This window comes from Podarcis pityusensis, assembly GCF_964106645.2.
Source record: "Podarcis pityusensis genome assembly, chromosome: 1".
NCBI classification, from domain to species: Eukaryota; Metazoa; Chordata; class Lepidosauria; order Squamata; family Lacertidae; genus Podarcis; species Podarcis pityusensis.
In genome coordinates, this window is record NC_138028.1 from 93,042,811 (window position 1) to 93,064,403 (window position 21,593).

Here is a 21,593-nt window from a genome sequence, read left to right on the forward strand (position 1 = left end):
ATCTTTCTCTCTAGTGAGCCATTTTGATCCCATGTTGAAAACACAGCACATACATTTCAAATAAATAAATAACCATAAGCACCGCTGTGCTGCCCACAACATTGGTCAGCACCAACTGAGCTCAATTCTCAACCAGCCACACTGAACAATCAAGGAGAAAATTCATAAAAGAAGCTGTTCTTGCTGAATATGCACTCAGTGTGAAAGCAGTTGTGGTGGGCCGAGTATAACAGTTGGTATGTTCTTCTGGTTTTGAAGTCCAGACAGCCCCATCCAGTCTCAATTGGAGCACAAGTTTGATGCTCCCTGTTGATAACAAAGGCACAGCAGAGCCTCATTTCCTTGGTGGGGCTGTGAAATGTCTATATTTGAAGCAACAAAGCATGCTCTTAGGCAAGGCATTCTTCCACCTCACCTACTGCAAGTGCCATCAATGGACACCCTTTCCAGATGTCAGGTCACAATGTCTTTCTATTGTAAAATGATCAATAGTGTGCAGTTCTGGATTTGAAGGACATTTGATGATTTAACAAATAGTGTTTGTTCTTATAAGTGCTTTCTATAATGTCACGTATCTCCAGGAGGGAGTAATCTGGCACCAGCACTACTTTGAAAGTGTTTCCTTTGATACCCGGTAGCTGCTCATTCTGCTATAATATACCTTTGAAGCTGGTTTCAATTTATTGTAATGACTGCTGCTAGGTGCGGGTACCTTTTTCACAGTCTGGTATAAGCATGAAAGATTGTATCCCTCTATCTGGGGAAATAAGGAGCGGGGCCAGTGATTCAAGCAATGAGTAATAAGCAGGCTACAGACAGCAAGTGTGAGGCCTCCGCTGCACTTCCAGGCTTAACAGGGAGCTTCCAAACAATTATCATCATCCGAAAAATGTTAAGGCACCTGCCTTGCTGGGAAATAATTCCCTTTAACTTTAAATCATTCTGACACCCTAGTGCAACAAAACAACTGCTCTAAAAAACTGATTATTGATTTTTTTATTTGCTATTATGGGGAACTGTACTGAAAAGGATGGAATGAATGATCAACAGAAGATATATAAATACCCAGTAAGTCAATTGGGATGAATTATCATTGTTGTATAACCTCCCAGCAATGGAATCAGAATAAATGCTTAATCAAGACCAGAGAGAGCCTAGCCATGAATGAGCCTAGCCTAGAATGAATGGCCAACAGACAGGATATTTGGGAGAGCCCTCAGCAGCAGAACACCATTATCAAGCAAATGTAATCAGTGGTACCTAGGGATGGAGGGAATTTGGTTTAGTATGCATTTTAATGTGAACCTACCATATTGTTCGCTCTATAAGATGCACTTTTCCCCTCCTAAAAAGTAAGGCGAAATGTGTGTGTGTGTTATGGAGCCAATGCAGGCTGCGCAGCTATCGCTGAAGCCAGAAGAGCAAGAGGGATAGGTGCGCATCGATCCCTCTTGCTCTCCTGGCTTCAGGGATAGCCACGCAAAGCCTCTTGAGTGCCGCGGGAGAGCTACTCCCTCTTCGCTCAGGAGGCTTTGTGTTGCTTTCTTGTTTCTTGTTTTCCTCCTCTAAAAACTAGGTGCGTCTTATAGAGTAAAAAATATGGCACCTCATTTGTGCTTCTCCAAACAAGACACCTCTCCAAATTTTGCTATGCATTTGTCTCACCAAATAAGGTGCACAAAATTTGTATCTTGGGTAAAGCAGTGGATAAAAGTGCATCTGTTACTGAAAATAATGTACAAAACAGCATTCTATTATGAAAAATTGCATACAAAAGTGTGTAGATTAGGAGAAATGTGCATGAAAATGCTGAAAATGTTAAAGAAATGCTGAGAAGTTTTTTTAAGAAATTGCAAACTGATGGGGAAAAGTGGTGAACTGAAATTAAAATAGGGGAAAAGAGAGAAACCAAAATGGATAGATCCCTAGCAGTAGCAACTCTTTTACTGCTCAGGTCAGATGTGAAGACCTTTTGGTTCTTTAAGTCTTCAATGCTGTTTTTATGTTTTACCGTCTACTCTTTTTAGTTTTTAATGTTGTCATGGATTGTGTTTGGCTACTACACATTTTTGTTTTATTGCTGTTTTATACTGACAACCTAGCAGTTCGAAAGCACGTCAAAGTGCAAGTAGATAAATAGGTACCGCTCCAGCGGGTAGGTAAACGGCGTTTCCGTGCGCTGCTCTGGTTTGCTGTACGCCGGCTCCCTTGGCCAATAAAGCAAGATGAGCGCCGCAACCCCAGAGTCGGTCACGACTGGACCTAATGGTCAGGGGTCCCTTTACCTTTACCTTACTGACACTTTAGATATGGTATACAAGTAACACTCCCCCCCCCTTGCGCTCAAACTTTATTAATCTTTAACAAAGGACACCCAGTATAATTACACACAAATTTAATAAAAACCATTCTACAGACAGACTTTATTATTACTATTATTTATTAAATTTCCATACTGCTCTATAACTGCATTGAGAATATAAGTCAAAAACCATGGTCTTTTTTAATTTTAGTTTTTTATTTTAATTGGACTATGATTTGATATGTTAATTGGATTTTTTTTTATTGGAAAATTAATAAAAATGATTTAACAAAAAAACAAAAAACCATGGTTGGAAGCCAGAAAAACTGATTCTGAAGCAGATTGCACTGCTTACTACTACATTGTTAGAAGGATTTAAACAGCGATAAATGAAGCAACAAATTGGTATGTTTTGGTACATTAAGCAAACCACATTAGAAAGCTAAACGTGTATTTTATTTACAGAGCTGACAAGTCCACTGCTGTATTCCAGCAAATGCTGGTTTAACTTCCACCTTTCAAGCCATTCTAATTAACTGACAGTGACAACAACTGCTTCTCCTTAATCAAAGTATATTTCAACACCCCTTAACAGAAATTGTCATTCTCATTGCATCTGGGTACAACCTCTAAAAAGAACACATTGGTGAGAAAAATTTAGAGGCATATAAATGGTGAGCAATTTTTGTTATTGAGCTTGACACCTCTTTTCATAGTACCAGGATGACTAGATTTGGCAAATTCCAGATACCATTAAGGGGTTATTGTGGCAATGGGATACCATCTGAAAACCACGAGGTAAAAACAACCTATGCATATCTTAGTGCTTTTATGTCTGCCAGAAACTAGTCCAAGATGGAAAAAAAGGACTGCTTTAACAGTGCAGTTTGTGTTATTTACTTTAAAAAGTGAATTGAGAGCTCCTGGAAATCCCATTTTAATTTTTTTGACAGTGACCATTATTTTTCACAAACAGATGTAGGCAAAGATCAATTTCTGCTGCAAGACTGTTTTTGTGTTAAAGCAGTTTCTCACATTTTAACTTTCTGAGAGTGGGAATGTTTGCTTCCCCATGAAATGTCAATATACTGTATAGTCATAATTCACATCACAAGTGACTATATGAGCCTGAGATAGATTTCACATCATCACTAACTTCTACTTACGCAACACTGTAACAGCAACTAGATTAAAATATTTTATGAGCAGGCATGACAGGAAATCCTGGGTAAATTACCCCTAGAACTGTAATTCTCATTGCCGCATTCCTGAGTTTGTTTATTTTATGCATTTATGTTCAATGTTTCTATCTCTCTATTTTTATAAAATTATACTCAAGCTAGCTAATAAATTAGAAACAACAAAATTAGAAACAATAAAGCCAAAATCATCAACAGTAAAAACCACAATCTTGATACATTAGCAGTCAGAGACCCAGTGTAAAAGACAACAGCAAAAAATGCACGCTGAAAAAGGGTAAGTTGAAGCTGCCTGCTGAAAGGTAAGCAGTGATGGGCCTAGCTGAACCTCTAGACTGTTCCCTGGTATCCACTTGTCATACGAGAAAAAACTTAGGTGTCCAGAACTGCTCCTTGCACACACCCTGGATTAACTAGAGCATTTGTGTGCTTTGCCAGATGTGACTGGTGTTCCGCAGACGCTTCAGAGATGGATTAGCCAGGAGATGTGTGCATTACAACTGGAGAGGTTGGAGAGGGTGCCCTTTTTTGTGTGCACACGTGGATCTGTGGCTTTCACAGATGCGTAAGAATGCAGGACTTTCCCAACCTGATGTTTCCCTTGCATGGCATGGTTTCTAAACCAGCCAAGGTCACAGGGAGCCGTTGTCTTCTGGTTGCTCTCTGCTGTGTAACTTAACCAATGCCACCTCCTGGTCCCATTCCCACCACCACCAGCAAACACTTGCAGGGAACCTTCTGCAAGAGACATCTCTAGAGGAGACACAAAACCCTGTTCAACTGAGGCGCCCACCTTCTGCCAGCCCAAAGCACTGGCTAGCATTTATGGAGCACCAGCAGAGTACCACGAGATCATAAGAAGAGCCAGTTGGCTCAGGCCACACATCTAGTCCACCATCTAGTTCTCACAGTCGCCAACCAGGTGTCTCAAATGGAAGCCCACAAGCAGCAGCTGAGCACAAGAGTGCTCTCCCCTCCTGGATTTTCCAGCAACTAGTATTCAGGTGCATAGCTGCCTCCAGCTGTGGAAGCAGAGCAGAGTTATCGTGGGTGGTAGCTATCAGTAGTCCGCTCCTCCATGAATCAGTCAAATCTACTTCTAAAGCCATCTGGTTGGTGGCCATCACACCCTCCTGTGGAAGTGAGTTCTATTGATTAACGATGTACTGTGTGAAAAAGGTGGATTAAGCAGGCCAGCTCAGAGGACCTTGTGTAAATATGGAGCTGGTCCCTGTGTGCAGATTATAAGTGCAAGGAACCTACATTTATGCATTAGAGAACCTGTAGCTAATTATAGAAAATTGCAGGTGAAGGTATGGAACCAGAAATAAGTGATTGCTCAAAGTATATTTTAGGTACAAAAGCTTGGCCTTGCTGAAGCATGAATTTAGGGCAAGCCTTCACAATGTGGCCCAATAAGCCAAAGGCAATGCCCCAAGCATGGACTGTAAGCGACCTAATAGCTAACAAGCCTGCTATTTTGCAGTCCTAGAAGACAGAAAAAACAGGTTTGTTCAGTTCCTGGAGGACCACCATACATGAAAGGTGGACTGCACCCAGTTCAGTGTTCATTAGCTGAGCAACCTTTAAGGTGGATTTGAAGCAACCGGAGAGATACTGTATACGTTTATATCAGGCTGAAGTAGGGATACTTTTAAAACCAGAAGCTTTTCTTTTAGGGATAGTTAATACAGAAATTCCGAAGGACCTTCGAAATTTGTGTATGCTACAACCACAGTCAGAATGGTATTTGCTCGGAGATGGAAAGAGGATGCTGTTCCAACCAAGGAAGAATGGCTGATTAAATTGATGGATTATGTCGAAATGGCAAAATTAACAGGTGTGGTAAGAAACCAAGAGGAAAGCTAATTTATTAAAGAGTGGGGAGCATTTGTGGTATATTTCAAAAATCGCGGCATGCAAGTAAGTGCATTAGTAAGTAGGGTTAACTTAAATCAAGCAGTTAAGAGTATTATCAAGATTAACTGTATAATAATTTAAAAATGGAGCAAAGTGGAAAATGCAGTGTTAAAAATTTAAATAAGAAACCACAAAACGGGAGATGGAAGTCTAATATGTATTGGAGGTATGTGATTGTAAGGTGTATATTTGTAAATTTTCAAAAACTGAAAATAAAATTTACAAACTCAAAAAAGAAAAAAGTAGGGCTACTTTTGTTCTTGGGGGAGGGGGGAGCTAGTGCTGAATCTTTCTAGTCATTAATTGTTTGTTGTTGTTACCTGCTCAGTTGCTTCCCCCACTCCCCATCTGTTCCTATTCACCACACACTGCCAATACAACTTCAGATACACATTGGCCAGAGCACAGGTCATAGTGTCTATCAGTGGATACTTCTGAAAACTGCCTCCTCCTTCTGTGTGACATGTTGTTTTTTTTTGTTATTTAAAGCCCTACTTACTGCACTTATCTCGCTTTATTGGCCAAGGGAGCCGCTTCTGGGTCATGTGGCCAGCATGTCACTATAGCTGTCTATAGCTGTCACTATAGCTCTCCACAAAAAAATACGGAGCAGGACTGTGGAGTTCAATGTGAAATTATCCAACTTCCATGCAGTAAGTAAGTCCTATACATGTCATGGACCAGGATTACTCACCACAGAGAGGCTGACTCCAGTAGTATAACAACTATACCTGGGTTGGGCCATTTGTTATGCTACCGAGACGCTGAGTTTCAAAGAAATGGTAATGCTGAGACAGGCAGGTCAGATATTGGTATTGGAACTAGATAGACTTGGCCTCTCAACATTTGCCTAGGTCCATATCTGGTTTCTGAACTGTTGCTAGTGACTACCCAAACATGTCTAACCTGTTTTCTGATTACAAGTCTAGAGCCTTGTTTTTATTAAAGGCAAACTGGACATACCAAACATAACTAGGATAACTATGTGTCTAGGGTTATTGCTTATATATTTATATTTGCCCAGAGTCGCTTGGGCAACCCAATCAGATGAGCCGGGTACAAATAAAATAACAACAACAATTTTGTTTCTATTAGATACAGTAAACTGATTTTTTTACAAGTCTCCTATGTACACCTATCCTTGTAATGAAGGCCACAGAAATTACTGGCCTCAGGAAATTTTAAATAGCCTGTTTTAGTTGTGACATTTTGATGTCTTGAGAAGGGCAGAGGGAGAAAAAAACTTGGACACCAGGAAAATGGCTACTTACAAGTCAGCAGTTAACTATGTGAACTCAGATAAGAAAACCATGTGAAAGCATATATTCACCCTCCTCAGTTATAAATCTCTACCTTTTGGAGAAGTTACACAATATTTAAGATATAAGGATACTATAAAACTCGCAATTTTATGTGTTGGCACAATTAGCTAAATACAGCAAACATTTTCATCTGTTTATCTTAAGACGCACATAATTATGTTCCCTTTCTGAGCTATCTTTTTTCAAACCTCCTCCAGCTTGTGACCATTCTCTCATCTTTAATTGTTCTCTCTTCATCTCAGCAAATTGGCCTCCTTTTAAAACTAGTTGTTTGTTTAGATGACATTAATAAATAAGGTTTAAATCCAGTGAGGATGCTGGATGGGGACTCTGATCTTGAAAGTCTCATTTCAAATACCACAGAAAAGTGTCAAATGTATATAATGCTGGAGTCAACAAGGCCAATTAAGGCAAGTTTCTTCTAATTAAAGAGCACAGATTGAAATGCATAGATCAGTTATGCTGTACTGCTTTGATTTCAGCTGATTAATTTTCAATTAATTTGATATGATTAATTAAGTCAGTCCAAGAATTTCTGCTTAAATAGTTTGAGTATTGGTGCACTGGTTTAATTTGACTCACTGGGACCAAGTCATTTTAAAGGCAAACACACAGTTTTTAGTGCAAATTAAGATAATCAGATTATCAGTGCATGAAATCACTTGCTGCCTAGGCTAGAAAATATTATTAGAGTATTTTTCAAATAACCTATGAGTCTTAGGACTCAAAAGGCTTTAAAAAAGAAGAAGAAGATGACATAGGATTGTATCTGACTCAAGAGTACACCCATTGAAACCAAATGACTTAAATTAGTTATGTTCATTAATTTCAATAGGTCTACTCAGCATATGACTTAGGCAGATAAAGTATTACTTTCAAAATGAAACTTCACTTTCCATGGACATTTGAGATAAGAACGTCAAATTATTTCTATAATGATTAAACAACAAGACGTAAAGACAAATCAAATCTGTTTTACCTCCTATGTGCATGGTTTTCCCTACATGTGACACCAGCAAAGATTAGTCTCTCACTCTCTACTCTCATATACAAACTTTATAGAAGGGAAGGGAAGGCAGGAAAAGACTAAATAAGTCATCCTTAAACTCACACCAAGGCCTGAAGTCTGTTTGGAGATGCTTTGAATTTTGTTTCCCTCTCTCCCTTAAAGATATATCTGTGATTTGTAGTTCTGCTGCTAAAAATGGCAAACAAAGAAATTCCATTTATGCTTACCTCTCAGACATACATATTGTTTGCTTTAGTTTCGTTTCTTTTTAAAACATGCTACCGTGTTATGGGTTCATTCCACGCCTTTACCGTTGCACTTACCTGACATTGTCATGCTTCTGTATGTAAATTTTATGAAACATCATATCTTCTTTTTTGGCATTAATGTCAGCTTTCATCTCCATGGCAACATGGCGAGGAAGTACGGAGAGCAGGAGGCGCTCCTGTGGTGTTAGACAGATGAGCCAATTAACATGCCTGCTCTCTATTTAACAACACAAACACACATCTCTTCTAATCTCATATAAACAAAATGAAGCTATCAGTTCTGCTGTGAATGGGCAGAATCATGGATATTTTCCATAAAGCCAGCCTTTATGTAAGATCCTATTCTACTCAGTAATTAAGCAAGTCATAATCCATCAGATTTCTCTCCAGTTCCAATTTAACTTCCATTCATAGAAGTTAGACTCTCCAATGTTAGCAACATCAAAAGGTAGCTGTTTTAACGGAGTTGGTGGTGCACAGAATACATGTTGACTATGCATTGTTTGTGGCCATTCCACGGGCTCTGTAGGCCATAGGACAAAATATCATTCATGAAATTTGGCTTCATTTATTTGTTATGTAGCAGCAAATCCAATTTCTAATACACGTTTATGGCTTCAGTAACTATGAAGAAATGACAACAAATGACTTTTGTATTTTGTATTTCTTGTGTCAAATGTGAAGGTTGAAGATCAGAACTCTCTACTGATACTGAAATGCATGAGCATTGTCCTGCCTTCTTCTGGCTTACAGTCCCAGTGGAGGTCAGGTTAATGCTGATAAGAAAGAAGCCATATTCTAAAAAGCAGGGTCACAGCAAGGGATGTCCAGTCAAATCCAGCCAGATTATGGGCTGGGTAATTTGTCAGCACCCTGGAGAGCTCACACCAGCCAATGCTTGCGAGGACTCACTTAGGAAGAGCTGTTGTCTCAGCAACAGGCTGAAGCCTTCTGAAGACTCCTATTAGTCCAGTCATCCCTGAGGTGCTGTGTATTCTTTTAAGGACCATTGCCCTGTTCTGTAACTGCTGGCTCCTATGGCTTGGAGGCAGTGAAGAAAGAACTAGTGTCCTCTGTGATGAAGAAGTCCAGTAAACCCACATTATCTTTCACTCTGAGTCTGCCTCTTAGCTAGATAGAGAATTGTGGCCAAATAATATAAGAAGCACCATCTCGCTACTGGAAAGTTGTGTACTTTGCTGCTTTGCACATGACAACAAGATAATCTTCTCCATTGCACTACACAACAATTGTTCATAAAGGTTGCACCTGGGAAATTTTATGGGCCCAAAGTACATGTGTTTAAAGATGCATAAACATGCATAGATGACTTTCACATTTTAACCGTTTGCTATGGAAAACACCAGTTTCATATTCTCAGTAGTGCATTTTCTCAGTCCCTGTATGAGACCAAAACAACCAGAGCAGAAAGATAGCAAAGTAACACATTTTTCTCAGGATATTAAAAAAGCACTAAAATCTTTATTGTGTACATTAGAACCAAAAGGGTTCAAAAGGTGACATATGAATCACTGATACCTCAGTTTCAGAAGTAATTATTACATACTTGTGAGTCTCTAAAAGTGAATTCCAAAGGCTTGTAGCCAACTAAATTCTATTCAGAGTGGACCCATTGAAATTAGTGAATCTAAATAAGTCATGTTCATTGACTTCAATGGGTCTACTTTAAGTAGGACTAGGATTAGATGCATCTCCAAGTTCCTTTTATCTATTTACATTAGATGGAGTTGGGCAGCTGGGTACAGGATAACAAAACATGCATCTGTGCAATGTGGGTGGAATCAGACTTAATTTCTGTCTATAGATGTATCATCAGTCCTCTTTAGATCATTGACAATTCTCTACATGCATCTTAAAGATGCTCTCAAATTAAATAGATAGCTCACAGACACTCTACCATGAACCACACTCACAGAAGGATGCTACTAATTAAAGCTGATGAAGTAAATTAATGTTCTGTGATAACACCGGAACCAGGAACACAGTTTTGGCAAACTACTCAGTGCTGCAAATCAAAATGTTCTCAGGAGTAGGATATTTCCCCAATTCATGATGGTTACCTCCCTCACCCCACAGACCACCTACTGATTTCTCCTAACCTGATAGATATATTAAAGCTTTTGGGTCAGACTTGGGCTTTGCCTAAGCAATGATCACAGCTGAACCTTGGAGAACATCATTATAGTCCTGGGAACTTTTCTCCTGCAGCCACAAATGGCAGCAAAAGCCAGGTCTCTATCAAATCACAACTTCAATCAGAATTACTTGAACATTCTGTATTCTTCCTATGCAAGACCCATATTGCCACACAAAAAGCCCAGAAATTTGTTCACCACAAAAATATATAAAATAAAATAAGATAATCAAGCTAAAAAACCCCTCATCCTTGAATGTATTATCACCATCATTTTTCTTTTACCTGTTGCTGGTTTTCTCTCTGAGAATGTAGACGAGCTTGAATGCATTCCCTGGTCTCTTGAAATGCCTGTCTCTGGGACACCTCAGCTGGATAGTGTGTACACACACCTACAATGTTCGTGCAGATGAAGATGAGGATGTTGGACACCAGCTGCATAAGAGATAGTGGAAGGAGAGAAAGACAGAACTGGTTACAGTCCAGAAACCAGGGTAAGAATAGCACCAGATCCAAGGCCAGAATGCCCTCTTCTGAACCATGTATGTAATCACTGTCTTCTGCTCTAAGCAAATTATCTTTATGGAAGTCAATAGCTGCAGAAAGAGTAACAATATTTATCCTCTGGTCCTGCTTACAGAAGAGGTCACATAGGCAGCCAGACACAGTATATTTTCCTGCTGTTTTGGTTAACAGATTTGAAGAAACCTCTTGCTTTGCTTTAAAATATGGTCATACACACGGCAATAGCCATCAGCATCTGAGTTCTGGAAAGTTTTAAAGAATCCCATTAGGGAGATGAATAAGCACCTAACTCAGAGATGGGCAAATATCCCAGTCTTTCCACAAAGAAGTCCACTTTTGATTACTCTAATCACACCTCATTTCAGTAATGTAATTTAAGGTAGTGACAGGTACAGGGATCATTTTCTGCAGCTGTTGTTTTGGAGTCCAAAACCCTTGCCAATCTACTGCAAATCACTCAGAGATCTAACGTAAGATTTATATCTTTTTTTCTGCCCGGCCCTAACCTAGTCTACTATCAGGCACACATATATAACTACAGTGGTACCTCGGGTTAAGTACTTAATTCGTTCTGGAGGTCAGTTCTTAACCTGAAACTGTTCTTAACCTGAAGCACCACCTTAGCTAATGGGGCCTCCTGCTGCCGCCACACCGTAGGAGCACGATTTCTGTTCTCATCCTGAAGCAAAGTTCTTAACTGAAGGTACTATTTCTGGGTTAGCGGAGTCTGTAACCTAAAGTGTATGTAACCTGAAGCATATGTAACCCGAGGTACCACTGTACACTACAATCTGATGCCATAGTCTATACTTAATGTCTAATCTAAGCCTGAAGAAAAATCAGGGAAAAATAAAGCTAGTGTGACAGTTTGGAGGAACTGATTGGTTTCTGATGAGCAGACCATGGTGATTCTTGCACACATATCTCAAAAATCCTTGGGAGTTGTTGTATCACTTATCCCCTACCTCTCCAAACCCAATGAGATGTTTAGGCAAAGTTTAAGTAATTTAAAGGGGCTAGTATGTTAAGAACAGTAATGAGGAACCTTCCAGATGCTGTTGGATTCCAATTCTCATCAACTCCTTTCTTTAAAAGTAGAGCAGCAGGTGTCTCTTCCCCAAGTTGCCGGTACTTCAATAATATTTTCCCCAAAACTGGTTTACAGCCTGACAGCCAGCACATTAACTAGTAAATCAGTTGTGATGTTTGACTGCCCTCTTTGCACATCTGCAAAGACTTGAAACCAAAAGTGGCTCCAGATGACAGAAAAGTGTTTGCATATAGGGCTGCAGGTAGTTAAGATAGGGAAAAGCAAGCAGATTCGGCTCCTGCATACCATTTTTGCTTTTAAAGGTCAGATCTCAGGCTCAGGCAACAACTTGTAGCTCTGCAATATAATTTTCCTGCCCTCTCCTCTGCCCACAAATCTGCTCTAGAGGATTGCGGGGATGGAACCTAGAGCAGGTTTAGGGGGTGCTATGTGGCAGATGATGTGTGTATAATCATGTGGTTTTGCAATGAGGTTTTTTTTAATGCTTCTGTTTTGGTTTTTAATACAGCGGTACCTCGGGTTACTGGGACGCGGGTGGCGCTCTGGGTTAAACCACAGAGCCTAGGACTTGCCGATCAGAAGGTCGGCGGTTCAAATCCCCGCGATGGGGTGAGCTCCCGTTGCTCAGTCCCTGCTCCTGCCAACCTAGAAGTTCGAAAGCACGACAAAGTACAAGTAGATAAATAGGTACCGCTACGGCAGGAAGGTTAACAGTGTTTCCGTGCGCTGCTCTGGTTTGCCAGAAGCAGCTTAGTCATGCTGGCCACATGACCCGGAAGCTGTACGCTGGCTCCCTCGGCCAATAAAGCGAGATGAGCGCCGCAACCCCAGAGTCGGTCACAACTGGACCTAATGATCAGGGGTCACTTTACCTTTTTACCTCAGGTTAAGTACTTAATTTGTTCTGGAAGTTTGTTCTTAACCTGAAACTGTTCTTAACCTGAAGCACCACTTTAGCCAATGGGGCCTCCTGCTGCCGCCGGAGCACGATTTCTGTTCTCATCCTGAAGCAAAGTTCTTAACCCAAGGTACTATTTCTGGGTTAGCAGAGTCTGTAACCTGAAGTGTATGTAACCTGAAGCGTATGTAACCCGAGGTAGTACTGTATACCTCATACAGCAAGTTGACTAGGGAAAATGGGGGTACTGTAAGTAAAATGTAGCTAGTTAGGCAGTTCTGGGGAGTCCTGGAAATCACTTATAAGGGAATATGGAACAATGGGAAAGTGACAGTTGGGGGGTGGGGGCAGTTGGGCCAGAAAAGGAGAAGAGAATGGTGGGCTGTTGAGGAAGAAAGTGTTGTTTTGAGTTTGTGAAGCAGTACACCTGTTGAGGGAGCCTGCATTCAAGTTCTGGCTGTGGCTGTTACAGGTAGATGCAGAAAAACGCAGTGACAAGGGACAGAATGGTTGTAAGAGGGGCGGCCCTCAAGGAACTAAGCTGGGGGAAAGGACCACAGTGTTATTTCATTTTACCAGAAATGATACCGACTTGTTAAGGGCATTTTATGCTAGAGAAAATTATTCCTTCCTTCAATCAAAATTGTTTTAACAAAGGGGTTTGTGTAGACTTCCAAACTCCTTTCTCAGATTCTGAAATTTTGATTGTGGTCTTCTACTTATTGCACTATGTTTAACATAGACTAGTTTCTTGAAGGCAAAGTGCCTCTGCTTAAAAGTGTTTTAGTTCAATGTTCCTTGGCAGAACCTTAGAAGGACATTCAACCTACCGAGTTGCCCTTTTAACATATCCTTAGACATGTATTTCTTTAGAATGCCATTACTGCATTGGCACTTCATTAGAACACTTTAATCTTGGCCTGCTAACATTCAGATGCCTTCAATTATTGTGCCCGACTGCATAAATGTTTCAACATTCATGGAATCTGCGATGAGCTCAGAATTTTATAAAATATATGATGGATGACTATAATTATTAGCACTTACTGATATTTGCATATATGGCATGAGAGCTGAAAATAGGATAGCCTTTCTTTTTCCTTCCCTCGTATTTCAAAGTCGCGCTTCAACTTCTTTGACAGAAAGGCTTTTAATTTCATTCCAAATACTCCCACTCCCAGAAACATGCTTTCTTGATGAGATTCAGCTGTTAGATCACAGCAAAATATTATTTCCAGGCAAATGAGCTATGGAATTTATATCCCATCTATTCACAAATTTGATCTTCAAAGTGGCTCACATATATCACTAAAACAGTATAAATCAGTTGGTTACTTAGAATAGCTACATTTGTTCTGCATTTTACAGAAACAGAAACTCAAAGGCAATATTTCAAAGTACATTAAAACAATATATAAAGATATGAAGGGGAAATTAGGAATAAATACACAAATTTCATGCCCATTTTATGTCTGACCAATTATCTGTCTTAAGTTAAGGAACTTTAGCTGTAATCATTGCAAGACTTAAAGACTGAGAATACATGTCACACTAAGCCAAACCACGGTTTAGCAGGCCTATGTGAGTAAGTGGACTCCTAGAGAAGAACTGCTTTGCTTCTCCATAAGTCTTTTTGCTACAAACCAAGGTTTTTGCACAGTAAGCCAAAGTTTTGCTTAGTGTGTTGTTTAAACCCAGATCACAGCTCATAGTTAGTCTGGAGAGAGTTTGTTCCGGAGGCTTTTCAGATGTGCAAGTGGCTGCAGGAGAGAGGAGGGGACAGGGAACTTTCCTTCTGGGAATTTCCATATATTAGGATCCAAGCCATTATCTTTCTGAATTTTATAAAATCCAAGATGTAAAGGTAGAATTGTATGGATGGATAGATTTGAATATTACAAAGCAAAGAAAGCAGCTTATTTTTAAAATTGTTAATACTGTAGTTTAAAATTAATTTATGCTATTTCAGTAATGTAACAATATAATAGGGACGCGGGTGGCACTGTGGTGTAAACCACTGAGCCTTGGGCTTGCCGATCGGAAGGTCGGCGATTCGATTCCCCGCGACGGGGTGAGCTCCTGTTGGTCGGTCCCAGCTCCTGCCAACCTAGCAGTTCGAAAGCACGACAAAAAGTGCAAGTAGATAAATAGGTACCGCACCGGCGGGAAGGTAAACGGCGTTTCCGTGCACTGCTTTGGTTTGCCAGAAGCTGGCCACCTGACCCGGAAAAACTGTCTGCAGACAAGATTTAAAGAGTGGGAATAATTTTAAAGCATGACAGGAAATGATCTCATGCTCAGCATGGGATACATCTATTCAAACCAAGGTATATCCAGTGATTTTGATTTTAATCCAGTGATTTGAGTTTGACTTAAATGAATATCATCTTCTTTGTATACATATCATTATTATTATTATTTATTATTATATACAACAGTGCTGATATTCTAAGCCAAATAAATTGACTAACATCTAAAAAAACAAAAAAATTGTTTTCTGGTGATACAATTTACCTTAAGTAAATTATTTACATATTAGGTGTTGATGTTCCACCTAATATGTAAATTCTGGATGAAAGTTAAGATGGTTAGTAAGAGAATGATCAATAACAAAATATTGCTAGATGCTAAAATAATGTACTAAAATTCACTCAGCAGATCATATCAAAAACACACCACCCATTCATTTCAAACCTTTTATTTGCTTCAATATTTGTAATGGCAAAGAGAGAGAAATACTAAACCATCTATATGTAAAGAAATTTGGCAATTACTGAAGCTCAGTTGCCTAAGCAAACAAAAACATAAGCTTAAAGAAGAGAAGTCAGCACAAATAAAAATTACTATAGAGTAGCATCCTTTTACTAATTATAGGAAGAGAAAAATCATAGAATCAATGTCATATAAGGGTGGGGTTTTTCGCCTCACAAAGATGTTTTATCTTTTTATTCTTTTTGTATAATAATAAACGTAAAACAGTATTAAAAATATTCATAAGCAACAGTAATGGATCAAATCAAACATCCTAAAAACAGAAAAAAGCAGCCTATTTAATGTGAGAGATTTTCTGACTGATTGCCAGGAATAAATAAAGCGAGTACAAGATTATTAAATGCTATTGCATTAGCTGTCAGATGCTGTCAAATATGGACTTGACTGTGTATCAGCTGCGAGAATCCGTTAAATGCTGGTTGTTATATGTAAGATGCTGTAAAATGTTGGCAGCTGATTCTGAATATCAAATATTTATTGAATATTCACACATTTACATATTTGCTAACAAAATTCACACAGCAGAATGGATTTTAACTCTTGTGTAGGACAGCCACTGAAAATATGTAGCTTCTTAGTACAAACTTTGCAAACTGTTTAATGAGGAATAACAATTTCACAGAGAACTCTAAAAACTAGTAAGCAAGAAGTGAGCAACAGCACAGCAGATTACAGGATGTGTTGCAGACTGTTCTCCTTTCCTTGTGCAGTTATGTGTAGCAGATTGCATACATCTTTATACATCTGCATACATCTTTAAATGTGTAAAACTGACAATATGGTAATTCATTGCCCTACAGTATCTATTTACGCTGAATTAAACCCAATACCACCCTGCTTTGTTTATAGCTTTCACATGCTATGAATTTCCCCCCTAGAGCCCATATATTCAAGCAATCAAAGACCCATAACATGGGAAGGCATTGGCAAGTCTTCCCATCAACACAGCAGTTAATTATAATGAGTTACTCAAGGCACACAGCATTATTGAAAAACTACCCTCCATGTCTCTAGTGCCTTTTACACACCACTAAGAACAGTGATTATACAAATCACTCTACTGTAATTCTCTGCAAAGTCAAGGTGGCAAAGCACCCAAAAACAGTTTGAAGTAGCCATTCTTGAAACAGTATATGTGTGTGTTTCATGCAACACTTGACTAAAGTGAGACAAGAGCTGAAAGTCTTATAAATGAGCTTTCTGCCCCCCCTCCCCTGAGAGCAAACAATACTAATTCTCATCATCGTAAAGGGATGAAATTCAATTAGGAAACCGAAGCTGAGATTCCTAAGGGAATTAAATGGAATCTGACTCATTTCTAACGTACCTATAACTAAAAACATTGCTCAAGATTAGCTGCGAGTGAAATACAGGAACTGCACCTGAACTAGAAAAGATAGGGGCACCAAAGGATTTTTAAGAACACAAGACTTTTTGTCAAAAAATTACTGAGAGTGCACTGGTAGTCATGTTATTCACACAACAGCTGTACAATTTAGCTGTACATAAAGGTGATCTCCCTGCAATCTTCACTTGGCCAGTCACAACCCTACAATGTCTGAAGTTTTCCCGCTCCCTAAAAGGACTCTGGCCTTTCTCTCTTTGCTGTACCTTATGCCTATAACTACATCCCTGAACAGGTACCCCAGGTATTTAATTACCTACCTACTTTTCTTCCTTCCAGTGTTTCCTCAAAACTCACCTTTCCCAAGTTCTTTGGAATAATCCCCTAGACCAGTGGTTTTCAACCTTCCTGAGTCCACGGCTCCCTTGGCCAACCACATTCTTTCTGCGGCTAACCTGTGGGAGCCACTTACATTCAGGTTCCATTGTGTGTAAGGGGGAATTCCCCCGTTTCACCCTGCCTTCTTTTGGGTGATGTTTTTGGCAAGTGCCTAAGTGGGAGAACACATGCCAATGGGAACCCAAGCAACACTGCTGCTTTGCAGGGCTGAGCTGACATACTCCACATGGCAGCCCCAGCCTGCCTTTCCTGAAATTAGTGTGCACATGGGGAGGAGAAGGCAAAACAAGATTAAGATCAGAAGCAGAAACGTTTTGTTATTGTGGAGAATGAAAGCGAGAAACGCAGCGCAGGACACACATGGAGACATGGTTCTTTTCTGCAACATTCTCCCTTTCCCCATAAAGCTGGGTGACTGTTAAGGGGGGGGGAGTGTTGCCTGTGGAGAGAGGTAGAGAAAATAGTGGGGAGGGATGTTGGGGTAGAAGGAGAGAGAAACCCAGAAGACACTCCTCACTCTCATGGTTATTTTTAAATCCCTCCATACAGAGCACACACACCATCAAGCTACTCTGCTATTTTTATTGCATTTCTCAAGCCCTTGGTGTAAAATTAAGGAACTGTTAGTTACTGAAGCCAGGGAGGATTTTTGGGGGGGAGGGGGTGATTTTAAGAAGATAAACATGGTGGGGGAGAGATGCAGGAAGATAATGGGCTGCAAGTTAAAGCTACTGGCTCCCTTGAATGTTCCTTGGAGAGAAAGAGAGAGACAGATAATTCAGGAAGATATGGACTGCAAAGATATGGACTGGAAGATATGAAAGAATGCCCTGACAGGGTTCCCCTGCATGTTCCTCAAGTCACCCCAGGGTGCCATGGCACACTGGTTGAAAGCCACTGCCATAGACCAATGTTTCTAAAACTGTGGTAACTTCCCAACATGCTGCCCATTTCCAAAGCTTAAAGCATAATAAACACTGGGCCATATTATTACATGGGATCGTAAATTATGCCATACTGTCATGATCCGATTCTTCTGATGCAGCTATTGCACTCCTTTTCTCTTTTCACATGATTATTTTGTTTTCAGAATAAAATCCGCATGACTGAGGTCAAGCAGGGCAACAAAAGCATATGGAGTCTCTCTGCCTGGGTCTGAGAAGGTATTGTATTCATTTGAAACAAGGTGCTTAAAGAAACATTTTCAAAAAACACAGCAGAGAAACACAGGGCATTATTTTTACAATCCCACCAACGAAAACATCTGATATCCCTTCTCTGCCAGTTGGGATAAATGTATGTACTAGTCCTCATTTTACAGAAGTTCCTTTCGTGCATGAATCATATGAAGAGGTATCATGCATAAAAAAAGGTAGCTGCTGTGATCAGAGAGGCCAGCAGTGACCTGGACCCAGATTCAGAGACTGAAGGACCATTGTTACCAAATGGAAGCCCTTAGCACCACCACTGAACTGGGAACCCCCAGCACCCATATGATAACAACCTCTGAACCAGAAGCAGAGACTGCAGACCCTGAATGAAAGTTCAGCAAGGGGCCAACACACCTGACATCAACACGGGTAGTTTATAGATTATTTGTTAAATTTTTATTCCTATCCTTTCTCCAGGGAGCCCAGGGCAACATACATGACTAATCTCACTCCCAATTTGTATCTTCACAACAATCCTGTGAGGCAAGTTAGGCTGACAGAATATGACATAAACCAGTGAAATTCATGGCTGTGTTTTTGAAGCAAACATTTTTGTTGGTGTTGTTACTTTGCTCACACAAATGACTCAAGGCGACTTACAGAAACACTGAAACTCTAAAAACAAGTATGACAACCAATCAATAAAACCCGAAAACACTACTACAAAGATAAAGGACAGGTCTTAGGTCCTATCCCATAAAAGAACCTGAAAATACACGAAACTCTTCAAATTAAGGGCAAAAAGCCTGGATAAAAAGGAAAGATTTTGCCAAATTACATTTGTATCTAATTTGCTTTATTTTTTCTCCAAAGATACTTTCTTCATTTCAAAAGATAGAACTCTTTCATCAGTTTCATCCTGTTGCTTTAAAAACTGAAATGAATAGGTAGAGTAACCCTATTATGTAGTAATTCAGAGGAAAAAAGCCTGGTACTGTACAGTCACCACAAACAGAGCGAAACACCATCTTGTGTCAATATGCTGCACCACTCTGCTACATTTGTATTTGATTATTCAAACACCAGATGCCATTCAACAGACAATTATAGGCAGAAAATATGCTTAAAAGAGAGATGGTGTCAAGATAAGCTCTGTTATTTTCTTACCTGTGACATGAATAACAATGCAAGTTATTAAGCTGCAGAAACTGGTGCAGGAGCAAGCAGATGTATTTTCCACTGTTCAGATTCATTGGATGGTTATGGATTCCAGTATTATGACTACCCACTTTCTCTACACTGTGCACCATTTTATACACCTGCACAAAGTCCAAACATTATTTTTTGTCTAGATTAAAAAGCCCCAAAGGTTGTAACCCTTCCGCATAGGCAAACTGCTTCAGCCACTTGATCATTTTGGGTTTTTTTTTAAATATTTATTGAAAATTTTTAAAATTACAGAAAAAGACAAAGCAGAGAAAGAAAAAAGAAAAAAAACAAAAAAGGGGGGGAAACAAACCACATCCAACAATACAAATTCAAAAAACAAAAATACACCACAAACAGATAAAAATAAAACCAATATTCTCAAATCTTCAACTTTCATTACCTTCTTTCTTTGACCTCCTCCTCCTCCCTTTTTTTGTATCCCAGTTAATAATTATTGCAGCAAATCCTTTCCATATTTCATAATATTCTGTCATTACATTACCTTAATCTATTTTCATCTTATCTTATAAAAAACCTTAAAACTTAAATCTTATTTTTACCCACTTCTCATAACCATAATATTCTTGCCTAATTCTTTAAACATTTTTGCTAGAGCCAAGTAATTTCATTCCAACATTTTTCTAACAGTCATCAATTTTATAAAACAATCCTAGTGATAAAAAAAAGAAAGAAATAGAAACAATCCAATTTTCATCCAGCGTCCCTTCCTCCTGGTCCCGGGTTTTGTCAGTCCTTTTTATCCCATCGATCTAGCGCATTAACCTGGTAACCTTATATCCAAGGCCCTTAAGTCCCTTCCATGTCCCTTCCGCAGCTCTTCTTCATATTCACCTTTCACTCGTGGGAACTCCAGCTTGGTAATGTTTTTGACCCTTTTCAACAAATCAGCCCCTTTTCCATAGTCCAGAGTAAACTCCATGTAGTATTTAAAAACATGTTTCAGAATCCCTCCAAAATTGAGAGCCCCCACAGCTCCAGACATCTCACGGCCCATTGCCAGACTCGGAAAGTCCAAACATCCCTGCATAGGGGGGTCTATCCAACCCCCCATTTCCAAATCAGTCCAAACTTTATCTTTCCTAATCTGGCTTTTCCCAAGTTCATTTGTCAAATCCAAAAGCTCATGTTCCTGCTGGGCCGCAGCTCCCTCCATCTCTGGCGCCCAAGATTCCGCAACATCCTCTTCTCTCATCTGTTCTGTCAGGGCACACTCCTGATTTAATTCCTGGGTGGGCTCCATATAGTTTCCCACTGCCTGTTCAAAAATTCTGACCGCATTAGTCATCAAATCCGTCTTCTCAGTTAACTGTTCCAGTAGAGCATTTATTTTGCAGAGAGCACACAACAGAGCTTCTGAATACATTGTCCTACAAGGTCACAAGCCTTTTCCCACGATTGTAATCTGTGGCAGCTGCAAGCTCCCTGGAATTAGTTACAGTTTCCCAGTCTCCCTCTAGGGGGAAAACTTCTAATTGTTCTTGCAACAAAGTTTCTTTTTTGAGATATTTTGTCAATATTTGTTCCTTTAAAATGCGAAAGGAAACAGTGGAATCACTATGTTTCTCTTCTTTTAGCTATCTGTCAAAAACGTTTGTCTCTGGTCAATGAGCTTCAAACGTCAGTCCTGACACCCCGCTCCAGGATCAGGACGGTGGAAAGTTACTTTACTTTAAACTCACTTCTGCAGGTTTAAACAGTCCGAAAAAGATCCCCCTTCTTCTCCTGCTGCCGAAGGGGGGTTCGAGGATTTTAAATGATGAAAGCCGATCCTTTAGAAGCGATTTTCTGAGCTCTAGTTACGTTGTCTTTGCTTTGTTCTGTCTACAAAGAAACGGAAGGCTGACTTCCTGTTTAGACCTTCCCGTTTCAGTACCAAATTGAAGTAAATTTTTAAATCCAATTCCTTTCTGCTCGCAAGTCCTTATTTAAAGTCCAATTGTTCAAAGTTTAAGTACTCACGGGTGCTTATTTTAGAAGCCAAATTGTCCCAGGAAAAAGGCAGCGCTCTCCGGCAACAGCTATGCGGCTTCGCTCCACGGAAATAGC

The 21,593-nt window shown here is 39.7% G+C and overlaps 1 protein-coding gene across 6 annotated transcripts in view; it reads right to left on the bottom strand.

The window, feature by feature from the left end:
* The window catches only part of ADCY5 (adenylate cyclase 5), a 190,674-nt gene that overhangs the window by 74,269 nt on the left and 94,812 nt on the right, over positions 1-21,593 (bottom strand). For all 6 annotated transcript variants that reach the window (XM_081005709.1, XM_081005708.1, XM_081005712.1 and 3 more), the window contains 2 exons: positions 10,462-10,611; positions 8,076-8,197 (listed from right to left, as the gene is read on the bottom strand). In XM_081005709.1, the coding sequence (XP_080861835.1) occupies positions 8,076-8,197; positions 10,462-10,611 (272 nt within the window). The remainder of the gene's footprint in view (positions 1-8,075; positions 8,198-10,461; positions 10,612-21,593) is intronic.